The sequence below is a fragment of the Periplaneta americana genome, chromosome 6, assembly GCF_040183065.1.
Source record: "Periplaneta americana isolate PAMFEO1 chromosome 6, P.americana_PAMFEO1_priV1, whole genome shotgun sequence".
NCBI lineage: Eukaryota > Metazoa > Arthropoda > Insecta > Blattodea > Blattidae > Periplaneta > Periplaneta americana.
Window position 1 is genome coordinate 12,255,334 of NC_091122.1, and position 19,667 is coordinate 12,275,000.

A 19,667-nucleotide genomic window follows, 5' to 3' on the forward strand; every position below is an offset into this window, starting at 1 on the left:
ATTATGAGTACACCGAGAAATTTCAAGCAGTGAACAGAATTTAAAATGCAATGTTAATGGTTACTTTAATATCTTGGCCATGTCTACGTGGCAGTGCTTTCGGAATTTTCGATAAAAGTATAAATTTTTCAATGAATATATTATTGTTAAACAATTGATTTTTGTTGTTGAAATATGTTTTTAATTTTTTTAATGGTAATGCTTACTTGTTCAGGCCATCCAGGTTGAGGATGCCAATTTCTCCAAAGAAGTCACCAGCCTTCATCGTAGTGAGAACCCTACCAGTCTCGCTGAAAAAGACGTCAAATTACAATATTCATGCAGAGAGTTAGATCACAGATTATATTGTAGTTCAAAATTCTTATCCCAGTCTATGCTCTATATTTTTCCCTTTGGGATAGTACCACGGATCCGGATCATTTGTCACGAATGATCCGTCTCACGGACGATTCGTCACACATTATATTTTCGTCACCGGAAGATTTGTCACAGATTACATTTTTGTCACAGGACGTTTGGTCACATGTTGATTTTTTGTTAGTTTCTAATCCAATTGGCTTTGTTATTTAAGTAGGGTAAAAATTACTAAGTTTTCCATGGTTACTTGCTAAAAATTTATTAATATTTGGTAATGAAGACTGAAATTACATCCTCCGTACAACATTTTAGCATTATTTAGCAATGGAGAGTAAAATTAGATTCACTTTCGCATGATTGAATCCCTAAGGACTGACCATAGTGGACATGTTACAGATATGGGCACTATGAGAGTGGTAAATCAGAGTCCTGCCAACCTGAGCCTCCTTATAACAGGACCCTGTCGTGAACGTATTGCAAGTGGACATTTATTGTGTCACAAAAATTGCTGTTAGAATTTTAAGTTCGGCGGAGAGGGGCTAGGGAGGGAGACGGGAAGTGGAAAAGGAAGAGGGAGGGAAGTTATGTTTGACATTGTTTAGGTATCGATATCAGGACCCCGGCGATTAATAATATTAAGTAACTGAGAACTAAGGGTACCTTATGACCTCCAGGATTCCATCGGCAATGATGAACATTTCTCTAGCAACTTCACCTTTCCTGCAGATCAGATCTCCAGGAGTGAAAATGTAGGCTTTCATCTTGAGCACCAGGTCATGCAGGAACTCCGGTTGACACTCTTGGAAGATGGTCACCTTGAAGAAGGGGTATTTGGTTAGAAAATACTAGATCAAAGCACAAGAAATTTACCTACTATAAACGTACAGTTCAAAAAACGTAATATCCCAGCATTCTTCGAAATGGAACATAGCCTATTTACTTAACCCTTAAATTGGCAAAACTTCATTTCTCACTCTAGTTTATTAAACCGTGGCGGACTGTAAAGAAAACAACTATCGCAATGGCCATATTTTATATGTTGTACAATATTGTAGTATTGTGAAATTTTGGTTAAATTTAATTTTCCTATCAATTTTTTTCTATTGTTCTATTAAAATTATAGCATATATCCTATTAACCTGTTGTATCCTATAGGATACTTTGTGAATTTAAGGGTTAAAGAATGTTCTTAAAAATAGCCCATTCTATGTTGGATGGACATAACCTTATTATAGGCGTAAGATACTCATGTAAGCAGCCTGTAGGCCTTTATTATTATGACATGACTTGTACACATTTACTAATAATGTACGTGTTGTACATAATTTTGTTGAATAGAAATATACAATTATATACTTCACGATAACTTTTAGTTGTAATTTGCGATGTATTACCATTATTTTGTGGCCAGTAAGCATTTCTTCGACTGAGAAAAGTACGAGTACTACAAGAATTCTTTAATATACAATTTCACTTCTTCATTTGTACTTATGAACATAAATGTTTGTTTTTTGCTGAGAAATTTGATTTCTCCAACCGTATATTTATCTTCTTTCAAGTAAGACTTTCGTTAAGAGCTTTCTACTTATTCTAGTTCAATTCGACTTTATTTTTGATGGAAATTTTAGAATATTTACTAAAGTTGACACGTACACGGATAAATTCGGGAAAAAAATTATAACTACTCCAGGATTCAATCAATCAATCAATCAATGTTTGTAAATTGAACTAATTTGATTGTATATGTTTGTATAGTTTGGCTGATGAATTGTATATGCTTTTAAAATGATTACTGGTCTGTGTAGCTCTACTGATGAATTGTATATAGGCCTACTGTAAATTGAATGGTAGTCTGTATAGCTCAATTGATGAATTGTATATGCTGTAAATTGAATGGTAGTCTGTATAGCTCAATTGATGAATTGTATATGCTGTAAATTGAATGGTAGTCTCTATAGCTCAATTGATGAATTGTATATGCTGTAAATTGAATGGTAGTCTGTATAGCTCAATTGATGAATTGTATATGCTGTAAATTGAATGGTAGTCTGTATAGCTCAATTGATGAATTGTATATGCTGTAAATTGAATGGTAGTCTGTATAGCTCAATTGATGAATTGTATATGCTGTAAATTGAATGGTAGTCTCTATAGCTCAATTGATGAATTGTATATGCTGTAAATTGAATGGTAGTCTGTATAGCTCAATTGATGAATTGTATATGCTGTAAATTGAATGGTAGTCTGTATAGCTCAATTGATGAATTGTATATGCTGTAAATTGAATGGTAGTCTGTATAGCTCAATTGATGAATTGTATATGCTGTAAATTGAATGGTAGTCTGTATAGCTCAATTGATGAATTGTATATGCTGTAAATTGAATGGTAGTTTGTATAGCTCAATTGATGAATTGTATATGCTGTAAATTGTATAGTAGTCTGTATAGCTCAACTGATGAATTGTTTATGATTATAAATTGAATTAATCTACTTGATATTAATTGCACAAATTTGTATAGCTTAATGAAAGTATGCTACTTTGTCTTGTATATACGAGTATTTGTATAGTTTTGGCCGATGAATTGTGTATACTTTAAATTGAATAGTAATCTATATAGCTCTATTGATAAATTTTTTGTGTTTGTAATTTGAAGTAGTTTGCATGATATGTATTATCAATTTCTGTATATCACAACTGGTTGAATTGTTTATGCCTTAAATTTAATTAACTTAGGCCTACTTGTTTTGTATTATACATATAGCTCAACTGATGAATGATCGTTTGCGTTTGTAAATTTAATAATCTGATTGGCTATGTATTGTATACTTTTAGTAGAGCCATCGATGTAGCTCAGTCGGCAGACTTGCTGGGCTGCTGATCCGGAGCTGCGTTCGGGCTTGGGTTGGATCCTCCTTTGGTCTTTGGTTTTTTCCGAGGTTTTCCACAGCCGTGGGACTGAAGCCGGATGGTCTATGGCGAGTCCTTGGCATCAACCCCATTGATTTGATAACCCCCCCTTTGATTTGATTACCTGGTTGGGTTTTTCCGAGGTTTTCCCCCAACCAAAAGGCAAATGCCGGGTAATATTTTGGCGAATCCTCGGACCTCACCTCATCTCACTACATCTCGCCAAAATATTGTAAAAAATTGCACAAAATTGTAAAAATTGTAGAAAATTACTAAATTGTAAAACTATAAAAATTTGTAAAAATTGTAATTGTAATATTATAAAATTTTGACTTGTTCCACATCTTAAAGCTTCATTGCTCATGTAAGATTTATGGAATATAAATCAATCAATCAATCAATCAATAAATCAATCAATCAATTAATCGATCGATCGATCGATCAATCAATCAATCAATCAATCAACCAATCAATCAATCTTCAAATTGCTTTCTATTGTGATAAAGTTTCATTCAACTATCTTTAATAGCATAAAAGATATGAAGGTTTAAAATATTGTAATTTACAAGCTGTCGAAGCAGCCCTTGATGGTACTTTGTTTACGGTTCCTGCTTACCTTTTTAAGGACACTGAGATTAACGTGTAATGCCAGTTCAGTCTTGAGTTTATCAGGCAGCAGACCAAGGGCTGTATTGATGTCACCGCCACCCTGGATGCGGCCCCTGAAACAAACAGGGTCATTCACGTAAATCTGATTTTCTTATCTTAGGATTCCGTCAAAGAAAGACGACATCAATTTCACTTGCGTCTTCAAGTTTAGGATGCATTTAAACAAGATCATCTTAACATTCATAAACACCTGCTGCATGTTTCATGATGAATTAAAACATACTTAACTTGATGCATTATTTATTATTTAAGTGTATGTATTCTGCATGCTTTACAAATCGTTTAAACTATAATAATTTAACACAAAGTTAACTCAGACCTCAACATTTCAGTATGCGTTTAAGAAATTGTAATGTACCTAATATTAATTAACACATTCTTGTTCCGTTATCTGGAACACGTATGAGTGGGTGCTTCATCAACAATATTGTGACGGCCACGCGAGATTCGATCTCACGACCGACGAAGGAAGGGCTAAGTCGGCCGTGTTTTGGGCGGGTTGCGCGCGCATCTGCTTCCTGGGGCATGTGCTATGGCGGAGAGAAGACAGGGGAGAGAGCGACCGCGGCAGAAAGGAGAGAAATCCAGATTATTCGAGAGTGGAATCTTGCGGAAATTTCCAGAAACTATGGTTTGGTTATAAAAGAGAAGACGCAAGTGAACAGTCAGTCAGTCAGTAGTTGCAGTGTTGTAGCTAGTTAACAGCAAGCCAGTCAGTCTTGTGTAGCAGTGAAGCCAGCTTCGAGACCGGAGTTCGACATGAGTGTGTCGGCAGCTGTGTGAGCATTTGAAGCCCTGAGTTCGAGTGCAATGGACCGCAGTTGGAGGACCTGAGTTCGAGTACAGTGGACTGTCTCTGAAGGTCTGTGGTTCGAGATACTGTGAACTCGAGTGACTGAGCTAGAAGAACTGTGAACTGAAAACTGACAGTTCTGATCTGTAAATAGTGCTTTGTGAATATTAGTTAAAATTAACAGTTCATTGTTGTTCTCAATATTCCAAGTAAATTGTCATTGTCGTCTGTGTAGTGCAATAACGAATACTGTGTTGCTGTGTGGAGAGCAAATCCCATTGTTGACGGGAGTGGAATTAAATTGTAGAAAGTGAAGAGTTATTGTTGAAATAATAAAATTACATTGTTGTTCAGTATAAAATTTACAATATGTTAACTTATGTATATACAGAATGTCTCAGTAGGAATGTAAAATACTTAGGTAAGTAGATTTAACGTGATATACCTATGTCCGAAATCTAACGGTTGGAGAGAAATACTGGAACATCTTGCGGTTTCCTCTACTATAGTCGGGGTCAGCTTTCTTCATACCCTAAGGGTGAACCCTAACCATTTTTCCCCCAGTACTGCATATGCTAGTGGATTGTGGTGATTTTATAGTTTGCAGGTTGATTTTTTTTTGCCAACTTCGTTTCGAATTTAGATATTGACAAATACTACAAATGTTAGTGATTTTGTAACTGGTATGTTGGCAGCCGAGACAAATATCGATAATATATGTCGGTACTGGAGTTCCATGAAATTAAAATTGTACTAGATTTCTGAGCCGGTTACTGGAAGCTAGTAAAATTTGAACATAGTAATAATCTATTAATATTAATACATAATAGTTATTTTGTGTTGCGTTGTGGTTATAATTAAAAACTATAGTCAGGTAAGTTTTTGGAGTTAGTACTAATAATTTCATGTGGTCAAACGAAATACATTTTTAGGTTATGTCAATTGTTTAGTCAAACCAATGAATTTCGTATTGCCAGACAAAATACTTGACATGTTGATCCCTTTCCCGTATAGTTTGCTAAGAAAAAAATGTTACAAATTATTCAATTATTTAGAATAACCTTCCGACATAAAGTACGATAAGTAAATAAGTCATTTAGTACGTAGAATCGTGTAATATCTGGTAACAGTTGGCAACACTGACAAGACGACAACATTTACTGTTTAGGAACAGTTCTTACGTGACCCTCACTATATACTTGACGTGTTATATCAGATCTTTTGCACGGCACACGCCAGCGGAACACATACACAACTGAATATACGTTCACTTGACATTTAATTCGTGTATTCGCACAGTGAATATGTGCAGATATGCTTTAGTTTATGGATTTTTTTTGAGGAATACAAACGACGTTTTCCCAATCAAAAGGTTCCATCTAGCTGTGTTTTTTTTCCCTTGTTTACCGGATGTTATCTGAAACTGGCAAGCTAATGAAGTGTTTCATTGAGGTCGGAAAGAAAATCGGTACCTGTGCCTGATATAAATTTACAATTCATGGAATCTATAAGAAGGGCAACCTTAAGAATTTGTATTGTGTAATTATTTCATTTTCTTAAGTAAACGTATTGGAATAACACAAGATGCAGTATTTTCAATAATGTATCATATTATCACAATGTTTTAAAACGTAGAAACCCGTCCATAATGCCTCTCTCCATTTAAAAATTCGTCCATCAATAACTTCCTAACCGTTACATTTCGGACATAGGTATATCTGATTAAATCGATGTACACTTGGTCAAAATGAAAGTGGCCGGTCTCTTGAGCAGTTAAAATTTTCAAGTTCCTTCGGGTGAGCGCTCAGTTCACAACCGTAAACCTCCGTGCGCCGCTTTAGTTAACTGCATAATACAAGGCGCTGATTTGGGCTATCTCCACAACAGCACGCTTCGAATCTCCGTAGTGCAATTTTTGTTTTGTCCTTTCTTTTATTTTTTTACAACTTCTTTTAGTGTAATATAATCAAGCAATTTCGTTTATGTTAATTCATGTTACTTACAGATAATTACAAAACTGATAAAAATTTGTGGTTATAATTCCAGGAAACCAGAATATATTTTTCCATCAGAATTATGGGTTTTCTTCTTGTTTACAATTACTACGTTCAGGCCCTGATGATCACGGATTTAGATTAGTATAATAATCATATTCCCTGTAGCACAACTTGCAAATTAATTATTGCCAATTATTTAACCGTCCACAAATTTACTGAATGTTCGTTAGGCAAGAGAGTGCAAAGCAACAGGGATTAATAAAATAATTAACACAGCATTTTAATATGAAATGCTCATAATTGTCGTCTATAGTGTGACTTCCATCTAGCGTCAAAAGTTTCTATTAACACGAAAAAAATAATAAAGCGAAAAGTATTCTAAGGACAAAAAAAAAATGACGAAAACCTGTTATATTTTCACTGATGCATTTAAAAGGCCACAAAAAAGTTTAGTAACTCCACGAAAATTTGAACTTGCAACCTTACGAACTCTTAGCTATCATTCTACAAACTACACTAAGAGTTTTACTGCAGTCAGAATGGCATTGTAATGAGCAATGGTCATACTCCACTTGAGAACCTGTTATACAACATATAATGTTTGTGTTACAATATTCACTGTTTAAACACTCTGAACGATCCGTCTATTTTAAATCTCGTATATGAAATATTTTGTCAGAAGATTTTAGTGATTAATAGTTGTGTTCCCCATTATAACTACTAGAATAATATACGCAATCTTTTGAACAAAGCCTGGCTGTCCCGAGCGTTCACGGAAATACCCGATTCGAACTTAAAGCTGGTTCACAATAAACCGAGAATGGAAACGAGAACGGGAACGGAAATAATGTGAAAATAAATGCATTTAAATAAAAGCATTCACAATAGTTAGTTGTGAATGCTCACATTTAAATACATTCATTTTAACAATATTTCCGTTCTCGTTTTCGTTGTCGTTTCCGTTTCCGGTTTATTGTGAAACAGCCTTTAGTCTCTCAGACGCCGGCCACTTTCATTTTGTCCATGTGTACGTTAACCCAAACGACATTATCCTGAAGTACAGTATTCTACATTCCTCCTGAGACACCCTGTATATATAAATGGATACTTTTACGTAGATTTCTATAACAGTCGAAGCGCTGTGCCCACCTGGACCACGAGTAGTCGTACCACCGCAGTACCCTCCTCTTCATACCACCCGGCACCTTGTGGTGGCGCATGTAGGTCTTGGCGCCATCCAAAAGCCTTTCGAACTCCAGGCGGTTGGCGTTGCGATTCGTGATCACATTCCCCACTTGGCCTGCAACAAGGAGTGCCACAATTAAGAGCTGATACCCAGATTTATCTTGAGTGCCTTCAGGAATGCCCCGGGACACAATATCGGAAGAGTGTATATTAGTTTCATTTTGGAGATGCCGATAAGCTTAATGTTTTACAATGTCAATTTTTTATTTTCCACCTTTGCTTATCTTAATGTTTTTGGATTTATATTAACGTTTTCGATACTCAGTGTGTATCATCTTCAGATATGTATGTCAATATGTGTTGTAAAGACCTAGCCTCTTATTGTGTAGTGGGTTATTCACGTGCGTGTGACCCATCATGATTTCTTAATTTAGCTAAAATTACTATAAATGTACTTGTTGCAGTGTGTGGTTGCTTGTTGTGATTCTGTTAAAATTCTTTCTTTTGATAGCACACATAAGAAAATAGGAAATTATGTTAAAACCAATATTATGACACATAAATATAAACAACTAAAATATACACTATAAAAACACTATAAAATACTGTAAACACTATAACACTTTTATCATATTTATGATTGGCTGTGTTAGCCTGTTATGTCGTAAAATTGGGTTGTTACTACTGTTCTTGGTTAAAAACACTGTCTTTCTGACGCACTTTCACTGATTATCTGTAATATGGTATTGTATGTTGTTGGAGCTAGTCTCAGCCATGCACCACACAGGAACACTCCGACATCAGCCATAATTACACGCACGGCTGGTCTAGATAAACGGACTCAACAAAAATATCTTGTATCAAATACGTCTAAGTACTTACATACAGTAACAGCATCAATGATTTTCACAGTAGTCAACTTGAACAACAAAATTTAAAAAACAATAAACCTACAAAAAACTCCAAAGAGTGTATATTGTTTTAAATCGGATGCTTTACCTATACACGATGTTAAAACATTCAGAAGGTCTCCCTATATATATATCGTCGTATTACTAGTAAAGCCGATTAATTCCACTTTTTGTAAAATAAGTTAAGTACAGTCTCCGACTTGTCTTTCCGTGCTCTGTATTCTACCAAAATGAAATAAGTCCGAAATGTTGCAGGGAACAAACCAATTACTTTATTCGAAGAATTAATTATGGTTTTTCGTGCATTAATAAAGTTTCAATTCCTGTTTTTACAAAACTGGTTTTACTAGTAATAGGACGATAAATAAATTGTACGTTGATAAGTGAGTGATAGCTATATGACCGGATGTCAATGCTGTCATTCAACATTGTAACGCACTCCAGCCAAATAAATAAACAAATAAATAAATAAATAAATAAATAAATAAATAAATAAATAAATAAATGAATAAATGAATGAGTGAGTGAGTGAGTAAGTGAGTAAGTGAGTAAGTGAGTAAGTAAGTAAATAAATAAATAAATAAATAAATAAAAAAAATAAATAAATGAATAAATGAATGAATAAATGAATGAATGAATAAATGAATGAATGAATAAATGAATGAATAAATAAATGAATGAATAAATGAATAAATAAATGAATGAATAAATGAATGAATGGATAAATAAATGAATAAATAAATGAATAAATGAATGAATAAATAAATAAATGAATAAATGAATGAATAAATAAATAAATGAATAAATAAATGAATGAATAAATAAATGAATAAATGAATGAATAAATGAATAAATAAGTGAATAAATAAATGAATGAATAAATAAATGAATAAATAAATAAATGAATGAATAAATAAATGAATAAATGAATGAATAAATAAATGATTAAATAAATAAATACGCGAATAAATAAATAAATAAATGAATAAATAAATAAATAAATAAATAAAATAAATAAATAAATGAATAAATGAATAAATGAATGAATGAATGAATAAATGAATGAATAAATGAATGAATAAATAAATGAATGAATAAATGAATAAATAAATGAATGAATGAATAAATGAATGAATGAATAAATAAATGAATAAATGAATGAATAAATAAATAAATGAATAAATGAATGAATAAATAAATAAATGAATAAATTAATGAATGAATAAATAAATGAATAAATGAATGAATAAATGAATAAATAAGTGAATAAATAAATGAATGAATAAATAAATGAATAAATAAATAAATGAATGAATAAATAAATGAATAAATGAATGAATAAATAAATAAATAAATGATTAAATAAATAAATACGCGAATAAATAAATAAATAAATGAATAAATAAATAAGTAAATAAATAAATAAATGAGTAAATAAATACATACATAAATACACGAATAAATAAATGAATAAATAAATAAATAAACAAACAAAATAAATAAATAAATTAAAAATAATAAATAAATAAACAAAATAAAAAATCTAAACCTGTAAAGAAATACTACTTCCAAAGAAAATGGGAATAGGATTATTTTGTTGTTGAAGATGAAAGAATTGCTTGTTTACTGTGTCCCATCCAATTTATTTCCACTCGTCATTTCAATATTAAACCAAATTTCAACAAAGTCCATATTAAGAATTATGGAATGCACAAACTTTCGGGTAAGTTCATTATTACGAACTGTATATTGATTATTTATTTATATACTGTAAAATTAAGGACGTCACTCGTTGTGTTCATTTTGAATTGAATTATTAATAGTGACTTCCAAGGTTCATTACTTAAATACTATAAATTTATGTTTCCGTAGGTGATGATAGGAGGAAAGCTTTCGAAAATCTAAAGCAGGCTAGGTGCAAAGAAATCTCAAAGAAACTACCGACAGGAAATCTAGCATAATTGTAAACCCTGAAACGAGATAACGCATTATAAATACAATGAATTTATTACAATCCTTTTTGAAAATTACATGCCACCACTGATAGACCTTGCACACGCAAAAAATGTAAACAACTCTACGCCGAAGTCGATCATTCTCAATAGAAGTGGACTGAGGCTGACGTCATATTTCCCCTACTTACGGGTTCTGCAGGCCTGTACTCTACAATCAAATGTAAATGTGGGCCGGAAGCTGCCCACGACCACCAGGTTGCGATACCTAGTTCCAGGATGTTTATGCATAACCCACGCGCGTCTGTTGCCACGTTACCCCACACCGTTGCCATGGTCCCCGGGGAGTTTATGACATTTCCAACCAGCCGGTCTCGCTCCATCTCCGAAACGAAATTAACTCACGCCTGATCACTAAACAAGTGCAGGCTGTACCTCCACTCCTACCCTACGCCAAGCATGTGGTTCAAATATTTGTATTTAATACATTTCCACAATAACCTGTTTATTATTTATTACTTACTTACTGGCTTTTAAGAAACCCGGAGGTTCATTGCCGCCCTCACATAAGCCCGCCATCGGTCCCTATCCTAAGCAAGATTAATCCAGTCTCTACCATCATATCCCACCTCCCTCAAATCCATTTTAATATTATCTTCCCATCTACGTCTCGGCCTCCCTAAAGGTCTTTTTCCCTCCGGCCTCCCAACTAACACTCTATATGCATTTCTGGATTCGCCCATACGTGCTACATGCCCTGACCATCTCAAACGTCTGGATTGAATGTTCCTAATTATGTCAGGTTAAGAATACAATGCGTGCAGTTCTGTGTTGTGTAACTTTCTCCATTCTCCCGTAACTTCATCCCTCTTAGCCACAAATAATTTCCTAAGCACCTTATTCTCAAACACCCTTAATCTCTGTTCCTCTCTCAAAGTGAGAGTCTACAAACAAACATTTCACAAAAGCGATTTTCGGTTTCAGGGTGGTTAATTATACATGTTAACATCAATTATTTTTGGAAAATCGAAAATTACCAGAAAAATTCCGGCTACAGATTTATTATTAGTATAGATTCAGGTATAGAAATGTTCTAAAAATAATATTCTCCATTTCTATCACATTGAATTTTCCAAAATATTTAAAAGTGTCGATGACATTTCAAAAAAGAAAAAAAGAAACTAGGCCTGAAGGGGTTAAAAGTAAATCATATAAAAAGTGGGTAAAGTGGTGCTTTTTTGTTTACAAGTTGGTAGGTCGTGCCCTAAACTACAAGGGAAGAAAGAGCCATTGGTCACTAGTCACATATAAAGTTTAATTGATCTACTATTTTCTTCATGTTCTACGTCTCGGCCTCCCCAAAGGTATTTTTCATTCAGCTCTTCTAACTAACACTCTATATTATGCATTTGTGGATTAGCTTGTACGTGCTACATGCCCTGCCCATCTCAAACGTCTGGATTTAATGTTCCTAATTATGTCAGGTGAAGAATACAATGCATGTAGTTCTGTGTTGTGTAACTTTCTCCATTCTCCTGTAACTTCATCCCTCTTAGCCCCAAATATTTTCCTAAGCACCTTATTCTCAAACACCTTCAATGTCTTTTCCTTTCTCAAAGTGAGAGTCCACGTTTCACAACCATACAGAACTACCGGTAATATAGGGTGTTAAAAAAGTATTCAATATTTCAGGAGGTGCTAGTATGCATCAAAACAAGAAAATAATGTCTAATAAACATGGCTCCTACAACACATACTTTCTGAGATATGAACACTTGTTCATAGCAGGTGCTCAATGTGACGCCCATTCATGGCAATGCATTCCTCTGCCCTTCGGCGTAAGGAATCACGCACTCTTTGAAATTTACCATAACCAGAAGTCTAGGGGATTTAGGTTTGAGGAACCAAGGTGTGGAACCTCCCCGACCAATCCAGCGGCCTTGAAATGTCTGCGTCAGGTGTTCACGCACATTGCGGAGAAAATGTGCTGGTGTGCCATCATGCATGAACCACATGTTTAGTCTCTGCTGACATGGTACATTTTCCAGCAAGGTAGGCAATACGTTAATAAGAAAGTCCTGATAACGATCCCCAGTTAATCTCTGTGGTAGCACGTGTGGCGCTTAATCTATCACCAAGAACGCCTGCCCATACATTGATTGAGAATCTGTGCTGATGCCTTATTTCTTCAACTGCCTGAGGATTTTCATCAGCCCACACATGCTGATTACGAAAATTCACAACACCATCTCTGCTGAACCCCGCTCATATCCGCAACCAGACTTTTGTTTTTAATATTCCTTGCGACGTACCATTATTCCATGCCAGGAGTGTCAACTACGGTATGATTATCTGGTAGTCTGCTGTATTGTAGGGCACAAAATGCATTACATGAATGGAAGTCACATTGAGCACCTCCTGTGAACAAGTGTTCAGATCTCAGAAAGTATGTATTGTAGGAGCCATGTTTATTAGACATTTTTTCTTGTTTTGATACATACTATCGCCTCTAAAATATTGGAAACTTTTTTTGAACACCCTGTATAACTGTTTTATAAATTCTAACTTTGAGCTTTTTTGACAGCAGACTGGATAACAAAAGCTTCTCAACCGAATAATAACAGGCATTTCCCATATTTATTCTGCGTTTAATTTCCTCTCGAGTGTCATTTATATTTGTTACTGTTGCTCCAAGATATTGCATTTTTCCATCTCTTCAAAGAATAATTATTTTCCAATTTTTATATTTCTATTTTCCACTTGGGAAATGTCAAACCTCGAGTGACATTTATCGCGACTATTTCGTGAATAAAATAAAAATGTAAATAATAGCCTATATCCATAAAATTCACTCACAAAATGTAATAATTGTATATTTACGAATACTTAACCTATTCAGACATTGCGAAATTGAAAAAGAAGAATATGGCTTACTGCAATAAAGAAATGAGATCTTATTCAGTAATCCCAATTGAGAAAAGCGAAATACAGGTTTAACAATGCTAATTACATATACTGCGCTTTTCTCTTGTTATTGTAACAGAAATACGTTTTCATTATCTGCTGAAATCATAATTTAATTTAAACATTTTATAGTATAATTACAAATAACCTGATTAATACATTAATTAAATGAATGAAGGAGTGTCATTTTCTTTAGATACAATGGACATGGAATTAGAAGATGAAGAGTTAGATGTGGAAGTAGGATTTCGCACTTTATTTAGTACAATGGATTCATGCTCATCGATTTACATGGAAACAGTTGGCGACACTGACTAAACAAAAGAATGACAATGCGATAAATTGATAGTGATAAATCGAGCTGCAGAAATTATCGCAATGTATGACTGTGATTGGTTGGAATTCAAAATGTAATTACTAGACTTCGTGGAATTGCCACGAGAATCGTAAGGTTTACTACACACGCAGTATAGATTGTATGAGAAGGGGACGTGCGACGGATGGAGTATGCCTCTGAAGTAAACACTGAGCAGTATACTGCGGTTACAATAAAACTTGTATTCTGCATTCAAGAAATATAATGAATGATCATTGAAGTAGGCAATGTCTAAACATGTAAATACACAATTATTTTGTAGTGAGATATATTTACTCTTAAAATTTAATGTAATATACTCACATCATCCTTGAATACTGTATGTGCATTGCAGTGAAGAGTTACGTACATTTTGAGCAACTGCAAAGTGAACCTCCTCCGATGGTCACTCAAAGAGTTTTATGTTGGGAAAATGTACGTTCAACATCACACGATGTAATAGGTGCATATTTGAAGAACGGAAAGTCACTACTTTTTAGTACACCAATTTCAGACGTCTTGTTGTGTCCTGATAGTACATAATTTATAATACGAAGTTGTAAATAGGTAGAATTTTTAGCAATAATGTTTCTCAACTTACATTTCACTTTTTCTGAAATTAGTGAATTGTTATTTTGGATAACGGTTTGTGATACTTTATACACTATATTAAGGGCTTCTGAGAGTTGTAGTGTTGACGATTCTAATAGGATGATGCTTTTGGACACGATTTTAAAATTAGAATCAATGAACAGAATATCTTCCAATAGCTGTTCAGAAGGCAATGATTTTACAGCTGCAACTGCGGAACTGTCTGTGCTATCCAATGCATCAATTACCTCCATTATTTTGCCGTAATATTCTGCATAATAATTAATACCATCCAACCACGTTTTCCAACGGGTCAAGACTGGCTGCGGGGGTAAGGGTATTCCAGGGGCAATTGTTTGGAACAGCAACACTCTCATTGTAGTATGTTTGATTGAATTCTCGTCTGCACTGAACAAATGTTAAGCTTCGACTATTCCAACCACAGTAATGCAAAAACAAGTGCTTACATAGGTATACATTAGCTGTAGCTGCTCTATCTATTTGGACCGGTCACAACTCTTAACATGAACTGCTTATACTACGAGACCGGGAGATCGCTCACCTCCTCTATACTACCGTACATCGGCAACCTGATTGCATGCTGCGTGTGGCAATTCAACGAAGTCTAGTCATTACACTTCATTGGCCGAAAACGGAATGACGTCATATAAACGAATGGTCTATGTTATTTTGACCTATGGACTTGTTTTTCAGAATATGCTGTACGAAAATAGTATGTAATTTACCTGACACTGATTGTATTACCATGGTAACACACTCACTCTACGAATGAACGCAAATAATGGACAACCACAATAATGTTTGTGTTGAATGGTCTTAAAATTGAGAAAAAATGCAACGGCAGAGTTAAAAAAATATATACATAATTAATGGGGCAGTCAGGTTGCTCGTTCACAGACAATATTTATCTTGTGGTGGGGTTGGCAGGCCTGGAAGCCGGACGCCATTAATCCAGCAGGTAATGTGTTCCATGATGCAGATAGCGTTGCAGTAGCGTTTATAATATCTCTAATGGCAGAAACATAAACACTGCAGGATGCGTAATTTAAAACTGGGTTGAGGGGTCAACCAGAGGCCACAGTCAAATCACACAGTCGCAGTGAAAACTAAATTTCGGTCACCTTCCCTATAAACTTCGCATCTCATTTCACTGAGAACATCAGGCTTTGAATTAGCAACCACAAAATATGATGTTCTATTGTTTTACAACTCAAAGCCTGCTGATTTCCTAACATGACCCACTGAATAAGTTATTTCTTAATTCTTCTTATGACAATCTATGTTATATTGTATTTCATTTTCATCTCTATTTTGTATATATTGTCGGCATATAGTAGCGTTCAAAAGCAAACTTATTAAGCATTTTTCTTACTGCGTAGAGTAGCTTTAATTTTTACTTAATAAAAGAAAAAATGTTTCTCTCTTCTTAACTTCAACAATAAACTGTCTAGCTTTTATTAATCAGTTAATCTTTTAGTACTTTGATTTTTATTGTATTTGTAAATTTAATATTAATTGTAATTATAATTGTAATTGTATTCTTAATATTGTAGTTGTAATCCCCTGGTAGAGGGCCTTATCTCTACCAGATAAATAAATAAATAAATAAATAAATAAATAAATAAATAAATAAATAAATAAATAAATAAATAAATAAATAAATAAATAAATAGGTAGATAGATAGATAGATAGGTAGGTAGGTAGGTAGGTAGGTAGGTAGATAGATAGATAGATAGATAGATAGATAGATAGATAGATAGATAGATAGATAGATAGACAGACAGACAGACAGACAGACAGACAGACAGACAGACAGACAGACAGACAGACAGATAGATAGATAGATAGATAGATAGATAGATAGATAGATAGATAGATAGATAGATAGATAGATAGATAGATAGATAGATAGATAACTAAATAAATAAATAAATAAAATATTGTGTAAAATGTAAATATTGTTAATTTGTATATTGATTTTTGTTATTATAATTGTATACTGTAACGTCGTGTGACGTAGGAAAAAACATTTTTTTCCTCCATTACTGTATCTTGTACAATAATGAAAATTGGTATATGTAAAACACTGTCCTTCTGATATATCAAAAAAATATTTTTACGATTTAAAAAATTTCCTAAAATTTTTTTTTTTTCAAAATTAAAAATGGTGGCAGTTCACTGTGCAGTGATGAAGCGTTTCCCTCATAACTCATAAACTTGTTAACTTTTTCATCTACTCTCTCTTTTATTTTATTACTGAAACTCATGTTTACAATATCATGCTCTTTCAACTACATTCCTTAATAAATAATATATATTTTTTATTTTGTGTTAGAAGAAAATACTGATATTTGACCATTTTTTAAAATGAATTTATTTTTATCAGACAATCTATCAAAGATAGAGAAGTGATCTTGCACCATATTGTAGATATGAAATGCATTAATACACACAAAAAATTTAATCATAGAATTTTCGATAGTTTTTGAGTTATTTGGGAAATAGTTTATCACTGCACAGTGAACTGAATTTTGAAAAAAAAAAATGTAAATGTATTCTTTTAAATCGTAAAAATATATATTTTTTTTTCATATAGCAGAAAGACAGTGTTTTACACATACTAATTTTCATTATTGTACAAGATATAGTAATGGAGGAAAAAAATGTTGAATATTTCCAAAATTTTACTGCTGTACGAAATAGAAATTTAAACATTGGAAATTTATCTTTTGAAGAGGTGGGAAAATTCAAATACCTGGGAGCAACAGTAACAAATATAAATTATACTCGAGAGGAAATTAAACACAGAATAAATATGGGAAATGCGTGTTATTATTCGGTTGAGAAGCTTTTACCATCCAGTCTGCTGTCAAAAAATCTGAAAGTTAGAATTTATAAAACAGTTATATTACCGGTTGTTCTGTATGGTTGTGAAACTTGGACTCTAACTTTGAGAGAGGAACAGAGATTAAGGGTGTTTGAGAATATGGTTCTTAGGAAAATATTTGGGGCTAAGAGGGATGAAGTTACAGGAGAATGGAGAAAGTTACACAACACAGAACTGCACGCATTGTATTCTTCACCTGACATAATTAGGAACATTCAATCCAGACGTTTGAGATGGGCAGGGCATGTAGCACGTATGGACGAATCCAGAAATGCATATAGAGTCTTAGTTGGAAGGCCGGAGGTAAAAAGACCTTTGGGGAGGCCGAGACGTAGATGGGAAGATAATATTAAAATTGATTTGAGGGAGGTGGGATATGATGATGGAGACTGGAATAATCTTGCTCAGGATAGGGACCAATGGCGGGCTTATGTGAGGGCGGCAATGAACCTCCGGGTTCCTTAAAAGCCAGTGAGTAAGTAATCTGTATCTAACCCCTTCAATTAAGTCAAAATTTGAATTAATGTAAATTTTGTAGGAGCGCTGACGAATCTTAGACCTGTTGACGAAATGTATTGTGGGGAATAAAACCTCACAGAGTACACACACTTACAGATTTACATGTTGGTCTCGTAAGAATACTTGCGTCTTTGTGGCACATAAAACCAGACAGACATACTTCACTGTGTCTTCGACGCTACACAAAGAGGAGACGTCTTCTCTTAAATTTAAACGAACAACAAAAACGCGTCGTCGGGAATACAAAGACATCCACTACTTAACAGGCGCTGCTAATTCCCATGGGCTCTGTGGGATTATGGGAGTCAGACGACTGTGCAGGCGTGTATTGTGCTGCAATTAAACCGCTGAAACTTGTCGGAGTAACTCCACCGAAAGAAGAGCCTTTCTTGTGTCTTTAAGCTACTGTACAAAATTACTACAAGTAAGTCAAGTTGTAGCTCTAGTGGGAGAAGACATTGCTGACTTTGTTACTGGCAGCATTTCTGTGTAGTAATTCTACTGCTATAACAGTACATTATCCAACGAGCCTATAATGATAGTAATTAAGACGGGAGTATGTTTGTTTATGAAACGAGCGCAAGCGAGTTTCATAATTTTCTTACGAGCATATTAATTACCATTATAGGCAAGTTTCATACGACTTTTTATGCTCGACCATATTTCTAACTTGAAATTATTCAGAAGTATTCATTTTATTCGCATCTCACTGAAGGGCAGAAGTGACCTTGTGCAAGCTCGTAAATTGTGAGATGTGTTTATGAAACGAGCGCAAGCGAGTTTCATAATTTTCTTACGAGCGTCTTAATTACCATTATAGGCAAGTTTCATACGACTTTTTATGCTCGACCATATTTCTAACTTGAAATTATTCAGAAGTATTCATTTTATTCGCATCTCACTGAAGGGCAGAAGTGACCTTGTGCAAGCTCGTAAATTGTGAGATGTGTTTATGAAACGAGCGCAAGCGAGTTTCATAATTTTCTTACGAGCATATTAATTACCATTATAGGCAAGTTTCATACGACTTTTTATGCTCGACCATATTTCTAACTTAAAATTATTCAGAAGTATTCATTTTATTCGCATCTCACTGAAGAGCAGAACTGACCTTGTGCAAGCTCGTAAATTGTGAGATGTGCGCAGACGCGAAAGTATTGATTTTTTCCGAGGAACAATAATGTCATTGACCTTGATATAATGTAAAAAATAACATGAACTAATTTTGATATAACCTGGAAATTGATTTAGAATTGAAAAACGAGATGACAAATTGAATTTATTTGAATATTATTTACAATTAACGCTAATTATTATAGTAACAGAACATAACCTTCTGCGACAGTATTGGATTTCCAGCCTCCGTGACGTTTCGCTAGTTGTCTTTCGATTGCATATCCACGAATAATCGAAAACCTGAACTTTAATGAATAGGTGTACTTTAATGACATGTTTTAAAGGACTGCTACCAGGTGTATAATTACTACATTTCGGCATGGTCGTGCATAAAATATTAAAAGATTCATCAATCAGTTTCCAATGCTCCCAGATAACAT

The 19,667-nt window shown here is 33.9% G+C and overlaps 1 protein-coding gene across 1 annotated transcript in view; it reads right to left on the reverse strand.

Moving 5' to 3' along the window:
• Nucleotides 1-19,667, reverse strand: part of LOC138701000 (uncharacterized) — a 228,088-nt gene that overhangs the window by 23,747 nt on the left and 184,674 nt on the right. The window contains exons 4-7 of the mRNA XM_069827478.1: nt 7,875-8,025; nt 3,883-3,988; nt 1,018-1,172; nt 207-290 (exon numbers count right to left, since the gene is read on the reverse strand). Coding sequence (XP_069683579.1) covers nt 207-290; nt 1,018-1,172; nt 3,883-3,988; nt 7,875-8,025 — 496 coding nt within the window. The remainder of the gene's footprint in view (nt 1-206; nt 291-1,017; nt 1,173-3,882; nt 3,989-7,874; nt 8,026-19,667) is intronic.